Source organism: Lepus europaeus, chromosome 19 (genome assembly GCF_033115175.1).
Source record: "Lepus europaeus isolate LE1 chromosome 19, mLepTim1.pri, whole genome shotgun sequence".
In the NCBI taxonomy this organism is placed as follows: domain Eukaryota; kingdom Metazoa; phylum Chordata; class Mammalia; order Lagomorpha; family Leporidae; genus Lepus; species Lepus europaeus.
The window spans coordinates 454,366-476,860 of NC_084845.1; the positions used below are offsets into that span (position 1 = coordinate 454,366).

At 46.8% G+C, this 22,495-nt stretch overlaps 1 protein-coding gene across 4 annotated transcripts; it reads left to right on the forward strand.

Moving 5' to 3' along the window:
* Nucleotides 1-2,945: 2,945 nt before the first annotated feature.
* LOC133748562 (zinc finger protein 256-like) lies at nt 2,946-12,260 on the forward strand. Of its 4 annotated transcripts, none has more exons than XM_062177456.1 (4): nt 2,946-3,205; nt 6,193-6,319; nt 8,233-9,950; nt 10,706-12,259. In XM_062177456.1, the coding sequence occupies exons 1-3, from the start codon at nt 3,173-3,175 to the stop codon at nt 9,930-9,932; spliced, it is 1,860 nt and encodes a 619-aa protein (XP_062033440.1). In that variant the 5' UTR covers nt 2,946-3,172; the 3' UTR covers nt 9,933-9,950; nt 10,706-12,259. The 4 variants fall into 4 exon arrangements, with proteins under 4 accessions (XP_062033440.1, XP_062033441.1, XP_062033443.1 ...); XM_062177457.1 differs by having other exon boundaries at nt 10,730-12,259; XM_062177459.1 differs by having other exon boundaries at nt 11,091-12,259.
* The last annotated feature ends 10,235 nt before the right edge of the window (nt 12,261-22,495 follow it).

Here is a 22,495-nt window from a genome sequence, read left to right on the forward strand (position 1 = left end):
TAAGATTTTATTTATTGGGGCCAGCACTGTGGTACAGCGGGTTAACTCCCTGGCCTGCAGCACCAGCATCCCATATGGATGCTTGTTCTTGACCTGGATGCTCCACACTTCCAATCCAGCTCTCTGCTATGGCCTGGGAAAGCAGTAGAAGATGGCCCAAGTCCTTGGGCCCATGCACCCATGTGGGAGATCCAAAAGAAGCTCCTGGCTTCTGGCTTCTGATTGGTGCAGCTGCAGCCATTGCGGCCAATTGGGGAGTGAACCATTGGATGGAAGACCTCTCTCTCTCTCTCCCTCTCTCCCTCTCTCCCGTTCTCCCTCCCTCTTTCTTCCTCTCCTCTCTCTGTGTAACTCTGACTTTCATATAATTAAATAAATCTTTAAAAGAAAAATACTCAAGACTTTAAAAAAAGATTTTATTTATTTATTTGAAAGGCAGAGTTACAGACAGAGGGAGAGACAGAGAGATCTTCCATCTGCTTGTTCATTCCACAAATGGCCACAATAGCCAGAGCTGGGCCAAGCTGAAGCCAGGAGCCAGGAGATTCTTCTGGGTCACCCATGCGGGTGCAGGGGCCCAAGCCCTTGGGCCATCTTCCACTGGTTTCACAGGCCAAGAGCAGAGAGCTGGATTGGAAATGAAGCAGCCAAGACTTGAATCAGCACCCCTATGGAATGCTGGCGCCGCAGGTGGAGGCTTAACCTACTGCACCACAGCACTGCCAAGATTTCTTTTCTTGCTCATGACCAGAAATACACACGATTTCTTTGGACAATCCCCTAGATCATGCTAGGGAATCACTTTCATTAGAGAAAACTTTCCCAGAGATATTGCCTATCAATTCCAGTAGTTTGTCTCCACTGAAAGGAAACTGAAGAAGTCACAACAAACATGACGTCAGATTGAGACACTCATCCCTGTGAGGCTCCTGCTCTGTTGAGAAGAGTAGGCTGCCAGGCAGGGGACAGTGAATTAACCAAGGACAGTGAGAGCCAAAAGCTGAGAACGGCCACGGGCTCTGAGAATGCAGAAGAACAAGATTTAGTATAAATGGGACCATTGCTGTGGAAAAGAGTCTGATTGCTTCTCAAAAAGTTACACATGAAGTTACGACATGACCCAGCAATTCTGCTCCTAGGTATATTTTCAAGATAATTGAAAACACATATCCATAAAAAACCTGCACACAAGTGTTCATAGCAGCAGTATCCATAAGACTTGAAAGGTAGAAAGCACCCACATGTGCATCAACCGGTAAATGGATAGATGAAATGTAGTGTACCCATGCACTGAGATGTTTTTCAGCAATAGATAATGAAATACTGATGCATGTTGCAACGAAAGTGGACCTCGAAGACATGCCAAGTGTAAAAAGCAGACATGCACTATTTGATTCCATTTGTATGACATGGACAGAATAGGCAAGCCTATAGATGCAGACAGTCAGTTAGCAGTTCCTCAAACTGGAGGAGAGAAAGGGGGACAGGGTTCAGCTAGTGGATGTGGATTTTGGATTTCTTTTGGGGGGTAATGAAAATTTTAAAAGAGTGAAGTTGGTGGTATATGAATTAAAGCTCAATCGAGCTGTTAAAGAAAAAGATTAGGTCTAACTTGAGGTTGAACTGAAGCCAGATCCTGATTTTTCATTTCTTTCTAGTTTTCTTAGTTGAAATTTAAAAAATCAGGACAGATGATTATATTAGAGCAGTAGGAGTGTATTAGAGGTTGGGAAAGCTCTGCAGCTGGATAGTGAAGTGAAGAAGGGTTACCTGGGTAGTGCAGTGAGGAGGGCCCACTTGGCAGCAGGACAAAGGAGTTGCCAGAATGCCACAGAGATTCACAACTCCTCAGGCACTGAGGGACCCTCAGGGTCCCTTCCTGTAACCTCAAGGCAAGAGCCACACCCAGCCTCTCCGAGACCCTAATACACAAGACTGCCAACTCAAGGAAATCCTAACATACAAGACTGCTGTGTTAGTCTGCCCAGGCTGCCACACACTGTGACTTCTCACACGCTCAGCCAATTCTGCTATCAATTTATCAGATATTGAGTTCCCTGAGAGCTTCACTTTTTTCACCATCAAGTGGTAGTTCGCAGACACATTTCTGCCACCGATTTTGAAGCACTACATACTCAACCTAACAACTCCCTGTAACTTGAATTTTACAGTGGTTTCTCTAAGTGTCAGTGCCTCATGCAGAGCAGTTCCTGCAACCATGGGACTTGGTTGCCAGTTCCTGGCAAGGAGAAGAGACCCCAGGTGTGAGATCCTCCTCCTATTTCTGGGTTAACAGCACCAGTGCCTGCACGCCCCGCCTGTGAGCACTCTCACCGACTGTTTTTATTGAAATAGCGTTTCTTTGTTGTTTTTGAGATACCAGATTCCATACAGGAAGCTAACATGAGAAAACGGAGAAAGAGTACATGTGTGGAAGTGTTGATGAGCATTTGGACACAACGATTCACTATCCCTGCAGAAGTATTTTCTGTGGGAACAGAGCGCCGCCGCGGCCCCCCTGCTGCGGAGCCTCAGCATCGCCCTCTGCCTTCCTTGGCACGCCTGCTATCTGACTGAACAAAGGATAGAGACGGGAAACTGCCTAATGCTGCAGGGCACATTATGTGTATATATGTATATACATATACATATACATATGTATATATATGTACGTATATATATGTATATGTATATATATAATATTTGTACAAACACTTGAGTAGATAGTTGAAGACCACAGAAGGCAGAAATTCGATTCTGGCTCCTTCAACAAAGAGCGAAGTCCCTCCCCTGCTCTAGGACCTGGAGACCCCAGCGCCCCTGCGGTGGAGTGAGGCCTTTAGTCACGGAGGTGGGTGCAGAGCGCCCAAGCGCTCTGGCTGTGGAGCGTGGGAACTACATTACCCAGAATGCTCTGTGGCGGCGACAACGACGATGAGCCAATGGGATGTCAGAATGTGCGCCAGGTCGGGGCGGGATTTCCGGCGACCTCGTGGCGGTCGTTTTGGCTTTTATGAGATGTGCTCTCCGGGTTAGAGGCTCCCGGACACTGGGTCTGGGCTGAGGTGGCCCGGCCAGAAAGGCAAGCGAGGCGGATTTGAGGGTCGGCGACGCCGCCTGGGTGACCGCGCCAGGGCCGGGTTAGGAGTCCCGGCTCGGCTCCCGAAGTCCGATGGCGCCTGCCGCGCAGAGGGACCCAGCTCAGGTAAGTGCTGGTCCTCTGCACCTCGCCCGCGCTCACCCAGCCGGGACCTACCGCTCGGAGTGAGGAGCACCCGCCCCCGCCCCTGCAGCCCAGGCCCCGTGTCTGGGTCAGCGAGGCTGGGGTCCCTGTCCCTGACAGCCCTGAGACTGGATGTGGCAGAGGGTGACAGGCCGAGGGACAGCTGACTGACAGAGGACACGGAGCCCCGAGGCACCGCGGGTGAACGGCCAGCCTGAAGTTCCCAGGCTGCGGGGCCAGGCCGGGGCCCGGGGACGCCCATTCTTCCAAGGCCCCGATTCTGTGACTCCGGTAGGGCCCCGAAGCCTGCAGAAACGAGCCAGCGGCTCCCGTCTCTTCTTGGCCTCGACTCACTCCTGCACGCTCTCGGGGTTGGGCTCCTGGGACCTGTACGTTCCTGTCCTGCAGTCCTTGTTTCCTGGGACCCCGCAGAAACCTCGCTGGAGGTGCTCCCGGCAAGACACAAGCGCAGATGCTAGGGTTGGTGTGGACGGGGGAATGTTTAGGAAACCAGAGGTCGCCTCGCCTTCTGGTGGCAGCGGAAGTCAAGGTGGCAAACCCCAGAGACTGTTGTCCATTCTGGAGGTTGTAGGAAGTCTGGGTGGAAGCAGAGGTGCCTGATGAGGTTTTGACAGGGAACAGAGGGTGGGGTTGGGGGAGGAGAAAGATCAGAGTGGAGGCGACTGCCACGGTCTCAGAGGCGCGGTCTGGGAGATGGGGTTGGTTTCTGCGAACACGTTTAGAGAAGAGGCAGCCGAGTTGCCAATGTGGACAGCAAGGGAGTGCCGTAGGCTGCAGGATGACCTCCGGCCTTTGATACTGGGTGGCTGCGGGGACAAACACTCTGTGAGCTGAGCTGAGCAAGTTGGTGGTAGGAGTAGTATTCCCTGGGGATATCGGGGTGGGGTGGGGGGAATGTTTTGGCCATGTTGAAGTCTGAGGCCTTTCAGGGCCTACTTGGTGGAGGTGTTAAGTGGGCAGGTCTGGAAATCTAAGGTGTGGTTCAGGATGCAAACATCCAAAAGGTTGTGGCTGCTGTGTAGATCGGTGTGGGTGGCATTTAGGGGGCACGGTTGTGGAGCTATCAGTAGACCAAGACGTGGACAGGGGCTGTGGACTGGGCCTCTGCTGGGTACATGGGTTGTAGTGTTGACTGTCAAATGCAGGTGACTGAGGACGTGGCCATGGAGGGAGGGTGTATAAAAGACGAGACAGCCTGGGCCTCCCAAGAGAAGGGTGGACATGAGATGAACATAGAGGCATAAGAGTAGTTGAGGCCAGAGCGGGTGCTAAACCAGCACTGTGGATTCACAGGAGCGTGTGAAGACCTTGGTGGGATCTGGGGTGTTTCATTCAGCTGGAGGATAAGGTCAGGGTCAAATGTGGTCATCTGTGAGAGTCAGGAGGCATGGGGTTGGTGGCCAGTGAGGCTGGCCTTGGAATGGAGGAAGGTTCTGACTGTTGAGGACAGCAGGTGCAGCACAAAATCCAAATAGGACCAAAGGACTGTGCGGCCCACACCTAGTTCTCCCACCCAAGTACTAACTGGCTCTGATGCTGGCGTGTCGGAGCTGAGGCGTGTTCAGGCTGGTGCGGCTAGACCTCAGAGGCTGTCCACGCTTAGTTCTAGGAGGCTAGGTTTGAGGTGAGGAATGGTGCCTGAGAGGGAGGCCTGTACACAAGGTTGTCACCAGTGCAGGTGATGGAAAGGCTGAGATAACACTGAACCCTGTTTGAATCTGCCGAATGTATTCCAGTTGCCGCCTGCCAAGATGTGATGTGAGGCCTAAAATTAAAGCTCGGTATTACATGCTGCCTTGACATCTGGTGAACAGTGTGGCCTCAGATAGCCTGAGCAAATTCCCCTCACGTTCTCCTCCTGTGGATCTGCTCTCTTAGCCAAATGAACTCCCCTTGTCAAGGGAACTGGAGAAGTTTTTGCTTATCATTTTGTAGCAGGATTTATTTCCCTACGTCTTAGCATTATTAAAACAAGCTCATCCCATCCTCGGCAGGAACCGGGGGTCCTGGTTATAACCCTGGTTATGAAGCTTACGTCTTCACAGTCTTGAGTTGCTCACTCTTTCCGGAGTGCTGCTTCCATGTGGCCCTGCTGGCGTGTGGTATCCTCTCCCAGGCTATGAGTATATGTGTCTAATCACTGCTCTTAGTCTCTCATCTGCCCAGGGTTAATGTTATGCATTTGGTTGTTACCGTAGCCATAGGCCATCCATGGTTTCACAGCTGTGTGGTGGAGAGGAGCTGATTAAAACCCAAGTGGCAGGCCGGCGCCGCAGCTCACTAGGCTAATCCTCCGCCTTGCGGCGCCAGCACACCGGGTTCTAGTCCCGGTCGGGGCACCGATCCTGTCCCGGTTGCCCCTCTTCCAGGCCAGCTCTCTGCTGTGGCCAGGGAGTGCAGTGGAGGATGGCCCAAGTGCTTGGGTCCTGCACCCCATGGGAGACCAGGATAAGCACCTGGCTCCTGCCATCGGATCAGCGCGGTGCGCCGGCCGCAGCGCGCCTACCGCGGCGGCCATTGGAGGGTGAACCAACGGCAAAGGAAGACCTTTCTCTCTGTCTCTCTCTCTCTCACTGTCCACTCTGCCTGTCAAAAAAAAAAAAAAAAAAAAAAAAAAAAAAAAGAAACAACAAAACCCAAGTGGCACATGGGAAGCTGCCTGAGGTGGGCCATTGGGATGGTGGTGGTTTGCTCACGTGGCTGTGTGACCTGGAGGTATGAGGGGTGTGCGGCCTAAGGAATGACAGGTAGCTGGAGAAGGGGTGTGCCTGCTGGCTCCAGTCCCGTCATACAGAGACTATCCTAGATTTCTCTCGGCACCCATCTCCTTTTTTCTTCTCTGAGTGGGGAGCTTGGGTGAAGGGCAGATAGGAAAAGAGGAATGGGGAAATGAACCTGGAGACCACAGGACAGGAGCTGTGTGGTTTCATCTGTCCCCATCCCGGCAGGGCACTGTGACTTTTGAAGATGTGACCGTGTGCTTCTCCTGGGAGGAATGGGGTCTCCTTGGGGAGGCTCAGAAGCAGCTGTACCATGATGTGATGCTGGAGAATTTAGCACTTATAACCTCCCTAGGTAAGACGCATGCACCACACAGCGCCCTCAGCTCGTCCCTGCACTTCCTGTGTCTCCGGGGCAGGTTGTCCTCACCTCAGGACCATGGTACAGCCCCTGCCCCTGCCTCCGGGAGGGGCTGTGGTTGACAGGACTGGGGAATGGGTCACAGGTCTTGTCGGTTGCCTCATGGATCTCGCCTTGTTTGCCTCTCCCTGGCCAGGTGACTTTGTTCAGATGCAAGGCACCTGTGTGTCCTGGAGACTGCATCCTGCATGTGGCTGACATTCCCTCCTGCCTGCCTCTGCCGCTGACACAGTCACCACTCGCACAGACCGTAGACTGTCCCTGTAATGCCTGCCTCTGAAGTTTGCTTTGCCATAGTTTTGTTTCCTGTGGGCTGTCCTGTGCTGAGCTGTCGCGCATTGGTTGTGGGTGCTTGCATATTCCAAGTGCCACATAGTTCTCACTTGAGGGATTGGGGTGGGCAGCCCTTGCTGGTTCACAGGATGGCTCTGAGATTCCACCACAGAAAATGGGCTCAGAGGGAGCCTGACTCTGAGGTGTGGCATCGGACAGAGGCATCACACCAAAAACATGTTTGGTGTCAAGGACAGTGAGAGCACCTCATTACTGCCTTTCCTTCCTCACTCCAGATAGTTTTCCAGTTTCTTCATTCTGCTTGTCATGTCTACTCTTACATCTAGTCCAGGGTTACCTCCCACATCCGTGTACATCCCACATCTCACCTGTTTCTCACTGCTCCACCTGTAGTGCTCTCCTGTATTGCCCTTTCCATATTGTGTCATGAGCTGTGGACTCTTTCTTTCTTTCTTTCTTTCTTTCTTTCTTTCTTTCTTTCTTTCTTTCTTTCTTTCTTTCTTTCTTTTTTTAAGATTTATTTATTTATTTGAGAAGCAGAGGTATAGAGAGAGATAGAGATATCTTCCATTCGCTGGTTCATTCCCCAGATGGCCGCAAAGGCTGGAGCTGGGCTAATCTGAAGCCAGGAGCCAGGAGTTTCTTCTGGGTCTCCCATGCAGGTGCAGGGGCCCAAGGACTTGGGCCATCTTCTACTGCTTTCCCAGGCCATAGCAGAGAGCTGGATCAGAAATGGAGCAGCCAGGACTCAAACCGGCGCCTATATGGGATGCTGGCACCGAAGGCTGTGGTTTTGCCCACTGTGCCACAGTGCCAGCCCTGTGGACCATTCTTAAACAGTCGTTGGAGGCCATCTGCTCCTTTGCTCTCATATCTTCCTGGACCTGGGGATATTCTTCTGTGGCATGCACATGTCAGCAGAAGATGAGATCCTGCTAAAAGTTGTCCTAGAGAATGGATTGTACACCCCGCCTCTCTCCCTGTGTTGCATCCCATGGTTGCACCTTCATTCTTTTTTTCTTAAATATACTTTTATGTGACTTTTAAAAAATATTTTATTTATTTTATTTGAGAGGTAGAGTTATAGACAATGAGAGGGAGAGACAGAGAGAAAGGTCTTCCTTCTGTTGGTTCATTCCCCAAATGGCCGCAACAGCCGGAGCTGTACTTATCCGAAGCCAGGAGCCAGGAGTTTCCTCCAGGTCTCCCATGTAGGTGCAGGAGCCCAGGGACTTGGGCCATCTTCTGCTGCTTTCCCAGGCCATAGCAGAGAGCTGGATCAGAAGAGGAGCAGCTGGGACTAGAACTGGTGCCCACATGGGATGCCGGTGCCGCAGGCGGAGGATTAACCTACTGTGCCACGGCGCTGGCTGTGCACCTTCATTCGTGAGGTCTCTTTAATACTCTGATCTTCAGAGGCCAGTTCTGCTAGGAGGCCCAGCCTCAGCTTGGACCCGATTTCCTGATTTTGGAAACAACCCCGTGGACTCGGGTCCTGGTCTGAGCCGTGCCCTTCCAAGCATCAGCGGCATTTCACCAGCATTTCCTTGCAGGTTGCTGGTGTGGAGCAGAGGGTGCGGAGACTCCCTTTCAGCAGAGTGCTTCTGTGCAAAGAGCGTCAGAGCGTAGGACTGCCAAGGCCAGTTCTCCCCAGAAGGTGCATCCCTGTGAGATATGTGGCCCGGTTTTGAGAGACATTTTGCTCTTGGTTGAGCACCAGCATCACGGGCAGAAACTGTACATGAATGGGGCACGTGGGAAGCGATTGCCGTTCACTGCGTACCTTCAGCAACACCAGCAGCAGCACATCAGAGAGAAGTGCCTTGGAAGCAGTGTTGTCAGAGGCTCAGTCCTCAGCAGCTCCCAATTCCAGGTACCCGAGAAGCTCTTTACCTGCCGAAAGGTTGGGAAGGACTTCCCGGCCTGCTCAGGATTCCTCCAGCAACAGGCCATGCATACCGGAGAGAAAACTGAGGCCTTCCACAGCGTAGCAAGCCGTTCCAGCTGGGGTGGACACATGAACGCTCTCAGCCGCAAGCAGGCACGTGTCCAGCACCAGAGGGCCCTCAGAAGGAAACGCTGCTATGTGTGCAGTGAATGTGGGAAATCGTTTAGCACGAGCTACAGCCTCAGTGATCATTCAAGAATTCACACTTCGGAGAAGCCTTATACATGTGGGGAATGTGGGAAGGCCTACAGGCAAAGCTCTAGCCTCATTACGCACCGGAGAGCTCACACTGGAGTGAGACCACACCGATGTGATGAGTGCGGAAAGCTGTTCAGCAGGAAGTATGATCTGTTTATACATCGGAGAGTTCACACTGGGGAAAGGCCTTATCAGTGTGGTGAGTGTGGGAAAGCCTTTAGCCATAGCTCCAGCCTTGTTACACACCAGAGAGTTCACACCGGAACAAGGCCTTATGAGTGCAGTGAATGTGGAAAATCATTTAGCCACAGCTCCAGCCTCATTACACACCAGAGAGTTCACACTGGAACAAGGCCTTATGAGTGTGGTGAGTGTGGGAAATCCTTTAGCCAGAACTGTCACCTTATAAAACACCAGAGACTTCACACTGGAAAAGGGCCTTATGAGTGTGGGGATTGTGGGAAATTCTTTGTCTATAGCTCTCGTCTCTTCCAACACCAGCGAGTTCACACTGGAATAACATCTCATGAGTGTGTTGAATGTGGAAAATTATTCAGCAGGAAGTTTGACCTTGTTGTCCATCAGAGAGTTCACACCGGAGAAAAGCCTTATGAGTGTAGTGAATGTGGGAAGTCTTTCAGCTGCAAGTCCTATCTCATCACACACTGGAAAATTCACACTGGTGTGAGGCCTTATGAGTGTGGGGAGTGTGGGAAGTCCTTTACTCACATTTCCACGCTCCTCCAACACCAGAGAGTGCACACTGGAGAAAGGCCTTACGAGTGCAGTGAGTGTGGGAAAGCCTTCAGCCAGAGCTCCAGTCTCATTCGGCATGGGAGAAGTCACACAGGAGAAAGGCCTTACAAGTGCAGTGAGTGTGGGAAGGCCTTCAGTCACCACTCTAGTCTCATAAAACACCGACGCGTTCACTCTGGAGAAAGGCCTTTTGAGTGCGGCGAATGTGGGAAGTGCTTCAGCCAGAGCTCCAACCTCAGTGACCACCGGAGAGTCCACAGTGGTGAGAGACCGTATGAGTGCAGTGAATGTGGGAAGTCCTTTACCTTCAGCTCCAACCTCCTGAAACACCAGAGTGTCCACAAGGGCTAGACACCTCTGAAAACACAGGTAGGCTGCTAGGGACTGAACTGTGTCCCTGTAAAATCCCTGTGTTTAATCCCTGATCCTCTACTTGGTTGTATGTGTAGATAAGGCCTTTATGGAGGTAATTAAGGTTAAATGAGGTATAAGGACGGGGACCCTAATCCAATATGATTGGTGTCCTAAGGAGAGAAAGAGACAGCAGACGGTGCTCTATATGTGCACAGAGGAGAGGCCATGTGACCACGTAGCAATAATATATGTGCAAGCCAGGCGGTGAGCCCTCACCAAAAGCTGACCATACTTGTGTCCTGGCTTTGGAATTTTACCATCCAGAACTGTGATAAAATAAATTTTCTTGTTTAAGCCTCCCAGTCTATGATATTTTGTTATGGCAGCCTGAGCTAATAGTTATTTTGGTTTAGGAGTGAGTAAAAATGGACAGTGGCTGCATCACAATCACTTTTGAGGTACCCTAGAAAGACAGAGAAGAACATTTTCTCAGTGTGTGGAACCAGGAGCTGACCATCCATTTTGTATGGAAGAATAAGTATCTCACTGAGACTACATGTGTCAGTTTCATATTAGCCAATTTTCCAGTGTACTCTGAGTTTAGCTGACTACACTCAGTCGTTTATCAGAATGTCTTCTCTCCCATTGAGACACATCTGTTGGAATTCTCAGAAATTTTCCAGGTATTCTTAATGGATAACTCCATTCATTAATCAATGATGGTATAATTAATAATGGTATAATTTGCTCTCTGCACAACTGTTTTCCAGAGATAATTTTCAGGTCCTTTGCAGACACTGCTGCTGTCCGTATGGTGAAACTACAGTCAGTTCCTATCAAGGAGGTGAGGCTGTGGATTCCAAACCTTTATCCCAGGACTCAGATGCCCACATTCTGCCTGTGCCTGAATTTTGTCACCACAATCACTGCTCTGGTAGCAAATATGAATTTGCTAAGTAATCATTATTTTTAGATAATAAAGTGTCACATTCTTAGAAGGAATAGAGTATAACCTAGGATATTCAGTAATATGTGGAAAAATAGTTCTAGATATTGAGAGAGAGGCCAAGAATACTCTAAGGGACCTAGAGGTATGATGCCAACTCACCTCCTTGCTTTAGGACTGCGAAAAATCTCCTCCGTGTGTTTTCTTAGATCTGTCTGGATTAGTCTCCTTGTTATTGACCAAAGGCACCGAAGCTCAGCGTCTGTTCTAACTTCCTCCCAAATGGAGCAGGAGTACAGCCGGCTACAGCTTTAGAGTGGACACTGAGCATCCTGGCAATTGTTGGTATATGCGCTTGTTTGATTACCTGTGATCACGATTTTCAAATGTGTTCAGAGTATCAGGCATAGTTTATTAACATGTCTCTGATGGAAGCAGGAATTAAAACTACCTGTCTGATTTAGACAAAGGAAAGACACCTTAGAAAATTCAGTAGAGATTCTTTGATACAAAAAGGAAAATACTTAAGAATATAAAGGAATTATAAGCCCTCAATGTTACTCTGTATACAATCATATTTTGTATGTTCATAGTATCTTAAGTCTCATTAACATTTTATCTGCTTCTCTTTGGAAAGATCTCAGGTAGTTCTGGATCAGTAACAGATTTCTGCTGTGACATCTGTAAGTCAGAAATGGCTTGTTCTAACAAACTGTATTATGACCACACATGCTGATGAATATTGCCTTGTCCTGTTTGTAAGATACAAGATGTTCACTTATTTATTTGAAAGGCAGAGTTACAGAGGCAGAGGGACAGAGAGATTGTCCATCACTCCCCAAATGGGCCAGGTAGAAGCCAGGAGCCAGGAGCCAAGAGCTTCATCTGGGTCCCACATGGCTTGCAGGGTGCCAAGTACCTGGGACATCTTCTGTTACTTTCCCAAGCACATTGCCAGGGCACTGGCAGTATTGCAGCTTAACCTACTGCATCAAAATGCTGCCTGCCCCCTCCCACCTTTTTAATAGGTAGTTTTAAAAAAAGATTTATATAGGGGCTAACATTGTGATGTAGTGGGCTAAGCCTTTGCCTGTGGCATTGGCATCCTATATGAGCTCTGGTTCACGTCTCAGCTGCTCCTCTTCTGATCCAGCTCTCTTCTATGGCCTGGGAAAGCAGCAGAAGATGGCCCAAGTGCTTGGGCCCCTGCCACTCCCGTGGGAGATGTGGAAGAAGCTCCTGACTCCTGGCTTCAGATTGGTGCAGCTCTGGCCATTGTGGCCATTTAGTGAGTGAACCAGTGGGTGGAGGACCTTTCTCTTTGTCTCTCCCTCTTTCTGTCTGTAATCTGTCTCTCAAATACATAAATAATGATTTTTTTTTAATTTTAATTTTTTTTTTTTGACAGGCAGAGTGGACAATGAGAGAGAGAGACAGAGAGAAAGGTCTTCCTTTTTGCCGTTGGTTCACCCTCCAATGGCCGCCGCAGCCGGCGCAGCGTGCTGATCCGATGGCAGGAGCCAGGTGCTTCTCCTGATCTCCCATGGGGTGCAGGGCCCAAGAACTTGGGCCATCCTCCACTGCACTCCCTGGCCACAGCAGAGAGCTGGCCTGGAAGAGAGGCAACCGGGACAGAATCTCGTGCCCCAACCGGGACTAGAACCTGGTGTGCTGGCGCCACAAGGCGGAGGATTAGCCTAGTGAGCCGCGGCGCTGGCCCATAAATAATGATCTTTTAAAAAAAAAAACTTTATTTATTTGAAAGGCATAGTTACAGAGAAAGGGAGAGACTAGAGAGCTCTTTTATCCGCTAGTTCACTCCCCAGATGGCCACTATGACCAGTACTGGACAGATTGAAGTTAGGAGACTGGAATTCCATCCACATCTCCCATATGGGTGCAGGGGCCCAAGCATTTGGGTCATCCTCAGCTGCTTTCCCAGGCACATCAGCAGGAAGCTGGATCAGAAGTGGAGCAGCTGAGACTCGAACCAGCACTCACATGGGATCCCAGCATTGCAGGCAGCGGTGGCTTAACCTGCCGCATCATAATGCCATACAAGGTTTTGTTAATTCTTGAACCAGTTTGATCTTTGTACTTGTTTATAACTTAAATTTTTTATAACAAATTTATTTGACATTTTTATATTGACTATTTCTATTTCATTCCTTCACTCAAAATCTTACTTGCTGAATTCATCACTCTAATTTTTTTGGTATTTTATTATACTACTAACTTTATTTTTTCAACTTTATGGAATGATGTACAATTAATATATGTACTTAGAATTAATTCATATATATATATATGTATATATATATGTTATAGTGTATTTTCTCCAAAAATCACTTATTCTATAATTAAGACTTAGGGCACACTTATCATTTATTCCATTTTTCCAGATATATTTTGATTCGCCTTCAGATAAACTGGAAAATCTAAGTTTTTGCTTATTTAACTGCTGAATTCATTCTCATCACATTCTTTTTAAAGCAGTCTGATTCATGATCATGAAATACAAAATGACCAAAGCTATTAGACTATGTTAGTCCACACATCAGGTTTTCTGTTTCCATGGTCAAGTTTTTGGTACATTAAGAGTAATTTTGTTCTTTTCCTGAAAATTTAATGTAAGTTTTACTTAAGAAAATTGAGTTATTTAATGTGAGCACTGCAGAATTGCCTTTATAAAAAAGCAGTTTCACTGCATCCTCTTTGGATCGTGAATTATCATTCCAAATGGATTTACAATTACACAGCTTTGAAAGACAATTCACTTGAGAGGCGTTTTAAATGGTCATAGCTCTGCATTAGCTGTGCTCCCCAGATAATAGTGGACCTCTTGACTAAAACATATAGACAGGGTTTTCCACTTCTGAGGGAACAATGATCCAATCCAGAATTTAAAAGATCCTAGCCTTTCTTGCTCCTCGGCCATCTTTGTGGCTGTAAAGAACATAAAAAATTTTCTGGATTCATCAGGTTTAGGCCTCAAGTTGCTATGAACGCACCAGGAACAAGTAGGTTCTGGAGGTGATCAGACAAGGCAAAGTGAAAGTGGTGTCCTTGTCAACACTGCCTAGCTTTGAGGAAATCCAAATGGAGCACTCTGCATGTCGGACAGAAGTGGGTCCCTCACGACCATGGCAGTAGCAGACTTGGGCCCAGCCCGTGGAAGACACTGCACAGCGTTGGCACTGGCTACCATGGATTGAGGTGGTTCTGATGCCAGTAGAAGCGTGCCAGAGTAGACTGGTTTTTCTTTAATAAGATTTTCTAGACTTTTTTTATAAGATCAGGTATGTTTTTTAAAACATTATTTTCAGTTTCTCTTCAGTTTTTTTTTTTTTTTTTTTGACAGGCAGAGTGGACAGTGAGAGAGAGACAGAGAGAAAGGTCTTCCTTTTGCCGTTGGTTCACCCTCCAATGGCCGCCGCGGTAGCGCGCTGCGGCCGGCGCACCGCGCTGTTCCGATGGCAGGAGCCAGGTGCTTATCCTGGTCTCACCTGGGGTGCAGAGCCCAAACACTTGGGCCATCCTCCACTGCACTCCCTGGCCACAGCAGAGAGCTGGCCTGGAAGAGGGGCAACCGGGACAGGATCGGTGCCCCGACCGGGACTAGAACCCGGTGTGCTGGCGCCGCAAGGCGGAGGATTAGCCTGTTGAGCCACGGCGCCGGCCCTTCAGTTTTTTTTTTAAGTGTTTCTCATATATCTAATTCATGGTTGAAAAATCCATTTTATCCAGTCTGAGATTTTTGTGCCTTTAAAATAGTTTAATGGTTTCTATGTAGTATACTTTTTGTATTACTAATTACTTTTCTTATTACTAATTAATTTTGTATTACTAATTATTTTACTTATTTTATAACATATGAGCATACTTCAAAAAGGACATAGAAAATGGAATTAAAATCAAAATAAACTTGCCCTGAGTTCAGTTTTTTTTTCAGAGACTTTAAAAATTAAATCAATTTGTAAACTTTTAAAATTTTATTTGAATGGCAGAACGAGAGAGAGAGAGGGCGTGCGTGCAGGAGAGAGAGAATCTCCCATTCACTGGTTCACCCCCAAATACCTGTAATATCTCAGTCTAGACCAGGCTAAATCTGGAAATCTGGAACTCCAGGTCTCCCATGTGGGTGGCAGAGACCACTCCAGGGTGCACATGGTAGGAAGCCGCATCAGAATCTGAGCCAGGTCTTGCTCAGGACTTTGATATGGGATGTGGGCATTCCAAGAAGCATCTTCGCTGCTGCACCACAATGCCTCCCTCCACAGCCTTTTTGAAGTACTGTTATAGTGCTTTCCCCCTTTATTCATGGGATGCACCAGTCTTTATTTAAAATTTGCACCTCTCTTTTTTTTTTCTGACTTCTGGCTGTGTTGTGTATATAGTTTTTCAGTGTAACAGCATGGATTTCAACACCTAAGGGCTTGGGCTACTTCACTGAAAGAAAGAACTTGGCCCTGAAATGCTTGCCAGATGTGGGCATGAGTGTGTGTGTGTTTGTGTATGGTTCTGTTACATCTCTTTTTTTTTTTCAAAGATTTTATTTATTTCTTTATTTATTTGAGAGAGAGAAAGGGAAAGGTCTTCCATCTGCTGGTTCACTCCCCAAATGGCTGCAACAGCCAGAGCTGAGTCAATCTGGAGCCAAAGTCCAGGAGCTTCTTACGGGTCTCCCACATGGATGCAGCGGCCCAAGCACTTGGGCCATCTTCCACTGCTTTCCCGGGCTGTAAGCGGGGAGCTGGCTCAGAAGATGAGCAGCCAGGACATGAACTGGTGCCCATACAGATTACTGTGCCATAGCGTCAGCACTTGTATCTTTCTATTACATGTCTTTTTGACATAACTTGCATATTCATATACATCCCAGTAATTTTGTCCTGTATTTCAAAATTTCACATGCATACAGAAGATTGCATAAAGCATACAGGTGCAATTTAAAACATTTTACAAATTTACTGTTTAGGTATTTCTCAGTCTCATAAATGGAGTATTTATAGCACCCCAGTTGCCCCCTTTTGAAACTACCCTGGCCACAAATGTTAAGCATTTTTCTTAGACTTAACATAGGGTTCATTGCTTTTCTTGATACCTAGGGAATACTGATAAGTGTAGTTTAGCTTTTCCTGTTTAGAAATGTGTAAGTGAAATCATGACAAGAATTATATCTTTTGCTACCTTTATACAATATTAATTTGTGATTTTCCCCATAATTTTGCACATTTCAGATTTATTTTCATTTTTATTTATTATATACTTCATGTGATGATTTGAATAAATTGTATTTATGCATTGGATTTCCAAAGGGTCTTTTTGTTTCTTTCCCAATGATTTCTGGTAATTGTATTGGTATTTAGTTATTATTTATATACAATTATAGATTATTCAACTGTGCTCTCAAGTAAATACATACAATAAGATAGGGTCAATGACAGATATAAGTTCATAGGCACAATTGGTGTCATTTTCAAAATAAAGCTATAAATCAACTTACATAACTTTTGGGAAACTTAGGTTGGAGCTTTATATTCGACTCAGTTTCTGTGGAACAAAAAAATTACAGTTTTGCAAAGTGAAAAAGCCTCATTCTGCCAGTTCAAGTCCCAGCTGCTTCACTTCCAGTCCAGCTCCCTGCTGATGCTCCTAGGAAAGCAGCAGAAGATGGCCCAAGTATTTGGGTCCCTGCACCCATGTGAGAGACCTGGATGAAGCTCCTGTCTCCTGGCTTCAGCCTGGCCCAGCCCTCGCTGTTGCAGCCATTTGGGGAATGAACCAGTGGATGGAAGATCTCTATCTCTCCCTGCCCCTCTCTGTAACTCTGCCTTTCAAATAATTAAAATAAATCTTTCACAAAGAAAGAAAAAGGCCCATTCATATTGATAATTGGGTTTTGAAACTAAGAATCCCTTTTATTTTCTTCAAACGTGTTTCTGCTGTAGAGAAGTAACTCGCCTCTTCCATTCCTGCCACAACTGCTGTAAAACTTGTCAGAACACATGGAGCAACTCCCTTGGGTCCAGGACAGGTGGCAGCACAGGATCCTCATGCAGTTGCAAGCTCCTGTCCTGCTGGGGCTCTTGCCAAACCTGCATGAGGAAGAGGTGCCTAGCCAGCAGAGGGTGGAGGCAGGCAGCTGGGGTCGGAACCCAGTGGAGCCGGGTTGGGGGTGACAGGAGATCCTGCAGCTGCAGTTTCACAGCCGTGATTTGGGAGGCTACCAGAACTGTGGTGGTCTGAAGCCTCAGGCTGCTTCCCTGTTCCCCAGAGGCAGAGACCGTTACGTCACAGGTAAGGTGCAGCCTGTTGTGGAATTCCGTCATCTTCCGTCAGAGCCAATGTCTTCACCTCCTTTGTCAGAACCATCTGCTGGCCACGTACCAGCAGAGAAGTTACTTTTATCCTTGCTGCCTTCTGGACTCTTGAGGCACCCACACCTCACACAGCCCTCAACCTACGTGACAGCATGGTTCAGAGTCCCAAGGCCTGGAACAGCATTGCCGTGTTCTCCCAAATCAGTGCCAACATTAACTGGTCACAGTTTTTGGCCCAGAGCACCCTGAGCGTGAAGAAACCAGCATGGGATGACCCCTGGTGCTGCCACAGAATTTTTCCATGGCCTTAAGAAAAACTAGGAACCAAGGAGGAGTCAGAAGGCTTGTCCTAGTTTTTGCCTTCCAGCAACTGGCCATCTTAGGAGCACACAGGGAGATGCAAATTATCTAAAAAAAAAAAAAAAAAAAAAAAAAAAAAAAAAAAAAGACAATGTTAAGTCTACTGAGCGTGGAGGTAGGGAGGTATGGGCTGTAAAATGAGGAAGCAGCTGTGGATGTCCAAGATACATTAAGTGAGAAAAGCAAAGTACAGATCTGTATACAATGAATGACTTTGTTACCAAGACAACTTGCATATAAACAAATTTAAACACATGGACATGCAGCTCAACATACATGTAAATACATAATTGAAAAATTATTTGAGAAGCAAAGAGTGTTTGCATCCACTGGTTCATTCCCCAAATCCCCGCAGTGGAGTTGGGAAGTCAATCCTGTTTCCCATGTGGGTGTTGCTCCAGTTACTTGAGCCGTTTTGCCTAAGAGGTTCTGCATTATCAGGAAGCTGGCGTCTGGAGCTGGAGCAAGGTATTAAACCTAGTTGCTCCAGTATGAAAAGTGGGCGTTTTAACTGCTAAGCTAAACAACTGCCTCGTGAGTAAACAATTCTAAAAGAGCAGTACTGAACCATATTGTGAGCCTCAGTGTCTCTCTCTCTTTCTCTCTCTCTAACCATCTTGGTTACTCCATTAAGTGTTCATATTTATTGGGAAAGCAGAGTGATGGAGAGAGAGCGAGCAAACGCCTGGTTACTCAACATCTAACTTTCCCTTGATGCTGGCATTGCTTAATGTCCTCAAGAATGAACAAGAATTACATTTTAGAGACAAACCTTCTGAATGACCCTTGTAGGCAAGTGCTTATCTTAGTTCTGTCTCTTACAAATCACTGCTGGGACTTCTCTGTGATCTTAACGTTTTCATTGATAGTCCTCAGAAATCTTCTCCTACCACCTTTGAGTCACTTCAGAGTCATTGTTAATGGCTTTCCATTAGTTGCATTTTCCAACTGCTTTTTTTAAAATTTTTTTTTGTTTATTTGAACAACAGAGTTACAGAGTGGCAGAGGCAGAGAGAGAGAGAGAGAGAGAGAGAGAGAGAGAGAGAGAGAGAGATCTTCCATCTGCTGGTTCACTCCCCAGATGGCTGCAATGGCCAGAGCTGAGCTGATCCTAAGCCAGGAGCCAGGAGCTTTTTCCGGGTCTCCCACAAGGGTGCAAGGGTCCAAGGACTTGGGCCATCTTCTTTCTGTTGCTTTCCTAGGCCATAGCAGAGAGCTGGATCAGAAGTGGAGCAGCTGGGATGCGAACTGGTGCCCATATGGGATGCCGGCGCTGCAAACCCACTGTGCTACAACTGCTTTTCTGTAACAGAAAAGATTCAATGAGATTCAATGCCTGCAGTTCTAAGATAAATGATAATTACCTTTCAGCAAGAAACAAAATTGAGGTAAGGTTATGGATACTTAGTCTTAGCTAAAAGGCCAAGAAATGATAAAGGCAGGCACTTGACATATCTCAGCGTCAATTTGCCTGGCCTGCACTGTGGCATAGCGGGTTAACACCCTGGCCTGAAGCACCGGCATCCTATATGGGCGCTGGTTCGAGAGCTGGCTGCTCCACTTCTGATCCAGCTCTCTGCCATGGCCCAAGTCCTTGGGTCCCTGCCCCCATGTGGGAAACCCGGAAGAAGCTCCTGGCTCCTGGCTTCGGATCGGCCTAGCTCTGGCCATCTGGGGAATGAACCAGCGGGTGGAAGATCTCTGTCTCTGCTTCTGCCTCTCTGTAACTCTGCTTTTCAAATAAATAAATAAATAAATAAATATTAAAAAAAAAAAAAGGGCTGATGCTGTGGCCAGTAGGTTAAGCTTCAGCCTGTGGCACTGGTATCCCATATGGGTTCCTGTCCTGGCTGTTCCTCTTCTGATCCAGCTCTCTTCTATGGCCTGGGAAAGCAGCAGAAGATGGCCCAAGTGCTTGGGCCCCTGACCCCCGTGGAAGGCCTGAAAGAAGCTCCTGACTTCAGATCGGTCCAGTTCTGGCCATTGTGGTCATTTGGGGAGTGAACCAGCAGATGGAAGAACTTTCTCTCTGTGTCTTCCTTTCTCTCTCTGTAACTCTGCCTCTCAAATAAGTAAACAAAATTTTGAAAAAAGACAATTCAGTAAGAAGTGTTATATGGAGAAATGATTTTGCTTTCTGGTATTGGAATATAAATACTGAGAGAGAGAGGCAGCGGGAATGTATACTCAGGTTTCCTGAGTCAGGGTTCTGTGTGTTATCTCTGTAAATTTTGCTAATTGAGGAGCCACAAAGTTAGTTCACAGTGGCTTTTTAAAAAATATTTGGAAATTTATAGATTATGTGAATGTGTGTGTGCCTTATACTTCTGAATTTGCATGGTATTTACAGTGAAAATTTTATAGGCACCTCTTATGTCAAATGAGTTAGAACATGCACATTAGCAAAAAACTCCACGTGCTCCTCATTGCCAAGGAGGATGGACCAAGGGATCAACAGTTTGTTAATCCACTTACCAACAGATAGGCCATTGGTAAATCACATATGCCAGGATATATACTTGATGATTTCACATCTCAACTATCTAAACTGAGTTAATAAATGGAAAATTTGCCAGTAGGATAGAAAGTTGTTTTGGCGTCTCCTTTATTGTGAACAATCTTAAGATTCAGAGCTATATCAATAGAGGACAGCCCCATAGTCAGAATTTTCCATGTTTGAATATTTCTTAATTCTTGACATTTCCTTTACAGTGTTGTTGAGTGGATTATCCATTAGAAATAACTAAATAGGCTCAGTGTCATTGTCAAAAGGACATTGAGTAAAATAATCCTAAAAATGGTAAAAAGTATAAATTGTCCTATATAAGTTTGTTTTTTAAAGATTTATTCATTTATTCAAAAAGCAGGGTGACTAAAAGGGAGATGCACACACACACACAGGGAGAGAGAGTGGGCAAGCATGCACACACTCTTTCATTTCCTGTTTCACTCTCCAAAGCCCCACAATAGCCAGGACTCAGGCTGAAGCCAGAAACCAGGAACTCTATAAGTATGTGCGTGCAGGGGCCCAGGCACTTGGGTCATCATCCACTGCTTTCCCAGGTGCATTGGCAGGAAGCTAGATTAGAAGCAGAGCAGCCAGTACTTGAACCAACACTCTGCTACGCTTTGGCTAGTTTATTTTGGTGCTTTATCACTTGATTCCACTTCTATTTGGAACCAAGAGAGTTCCAGTTTGCTGAAATGTATTAAAAAAAAAAAAAAAAACAGAACTACTTTAATACTGTTAATTCAGTTTTGAAACTCAGATTGTTCCTTATTTCTTTCAAGTGCATTGTATGTTTTGACAATAGTGGAGTAATAGGAGTTTCCAACCTTAACCCCTACAAAAGCACATAGAAGGTACACAAATCATGAGGAACTGGTGTCAACCCTCAGATTACACAGAAAGGGCTGTCCCTCGTAGGGACAACAACATAGCAGGTGAGGTCACATCCTTGTTTCCTGTCAGGAGACTTTCCCACCTTCACAGAGAAGGGGAGCTAGGAAGGCCGAGGGTGAGTGTTACATTGGTTAAAGTCCAGACTAAGGAGGTGACAGGAAGTCCTGCACTTTGTCGTAGGTAGCCTGCCCTGGGATGGGGCAATCTGAAGCTTCACAGCAGGCTGCCCAGCTCCCCTTTGCCACAGATGCTTATATCTTCATCATTGTATGAGAGGTCAGGTGCAGACAGATGGTATCAACTACTGTATCTCAGTCCCTTCCTTCATGGGTGGTGTTTCTCTACCTGTTGAACCTGAGCAGCGCTAGATCCCCATGTTTGGTCCATCTGCATCCTGACTACAGAACACCATACAGCCAGGATGACGAACTCCTCCCTGCTGCCTCCTGTGCTCCAAAGCAGGTGGAGAGGCCTAACCCAGTCACAACGCACCATAGGAAGGTTTTTCGATTCTCATATTTGGAAGGAATTGGCAGTGTCTGAACTCAACAGTGGAGTTATCTGGTCCTGTTTTTCAGTGTGGAGGGTACCAGTGAGCAGGCAGATGGACAGGAAAGAGCCATGGTGTTTCCAGAGAGTTTCCTGTGGTCTTGGAGGAGGGACCTGTGGGCATCAAGGGCAGGACAGTACGCTGCGTAGGCTCCTGCACTTCAGGCGACCATTCTTGGTGCTTGAATAAAATGAAATGCAAAGCAATTGAAAATGAGGCAGCTTTAGGTCTACTAAATATGGAGATAAATTGTCAAGTGTAAAAGGAGCAAATAGCTTTCAGTTGACCAAAACATTGTTAAGAAAGAAAAACAGCACAGATCTGTATGCAAAGAATGATTTTATTTTCACTGAGAATAGCAACTTGTATAAAAACATATTTGAACATATGTGCAGGTACAATTATTTTTTTATTAAATATTTTATTTATTTGAGAGGTAGAGTTACAGACAATGAGAGGGAGAGACAGTGACAATGGTCTTCAATCTGCTGGTTCACTCCCCAAATGGCCACCACGGCTGGAGCTGGGCTGATCCGAAGCCAGGAACCAGGAGCTTCTTCCAGGTCTTCCATCTGGGTTCAGGGGCCCAAGGACTTGGGCCATCTTCTACTGCTTTCCCAGGCCATAGCAGAGAGCTGGATCTGAAGTGGAGCAGCCGGGAGACGAACCAGCACCTATATGGGATGCAGATTCCCCAGGTGGAGGATTAACCTACTGCGCCACAGCGCCGGTCCCCAGATAGAATTCTATGGGGATAATACTATAAATTATTTCTACCATTCTGGCAATCATAAAAGTTCTTTACTGTTTCTGCCATGCTGGTATTGCCCAAGGCATTCAAGAATGAACTAAGAATCTTATTTTGGAGAGAACACCATCAGGGTGATCATTCTAGTGCTGTGCAGATCTTAATTCTATCTCTTCTCAGATATCACATCTAAAATTTCTTGAGGTCTTAACTTTTCTCACCAGCTACTG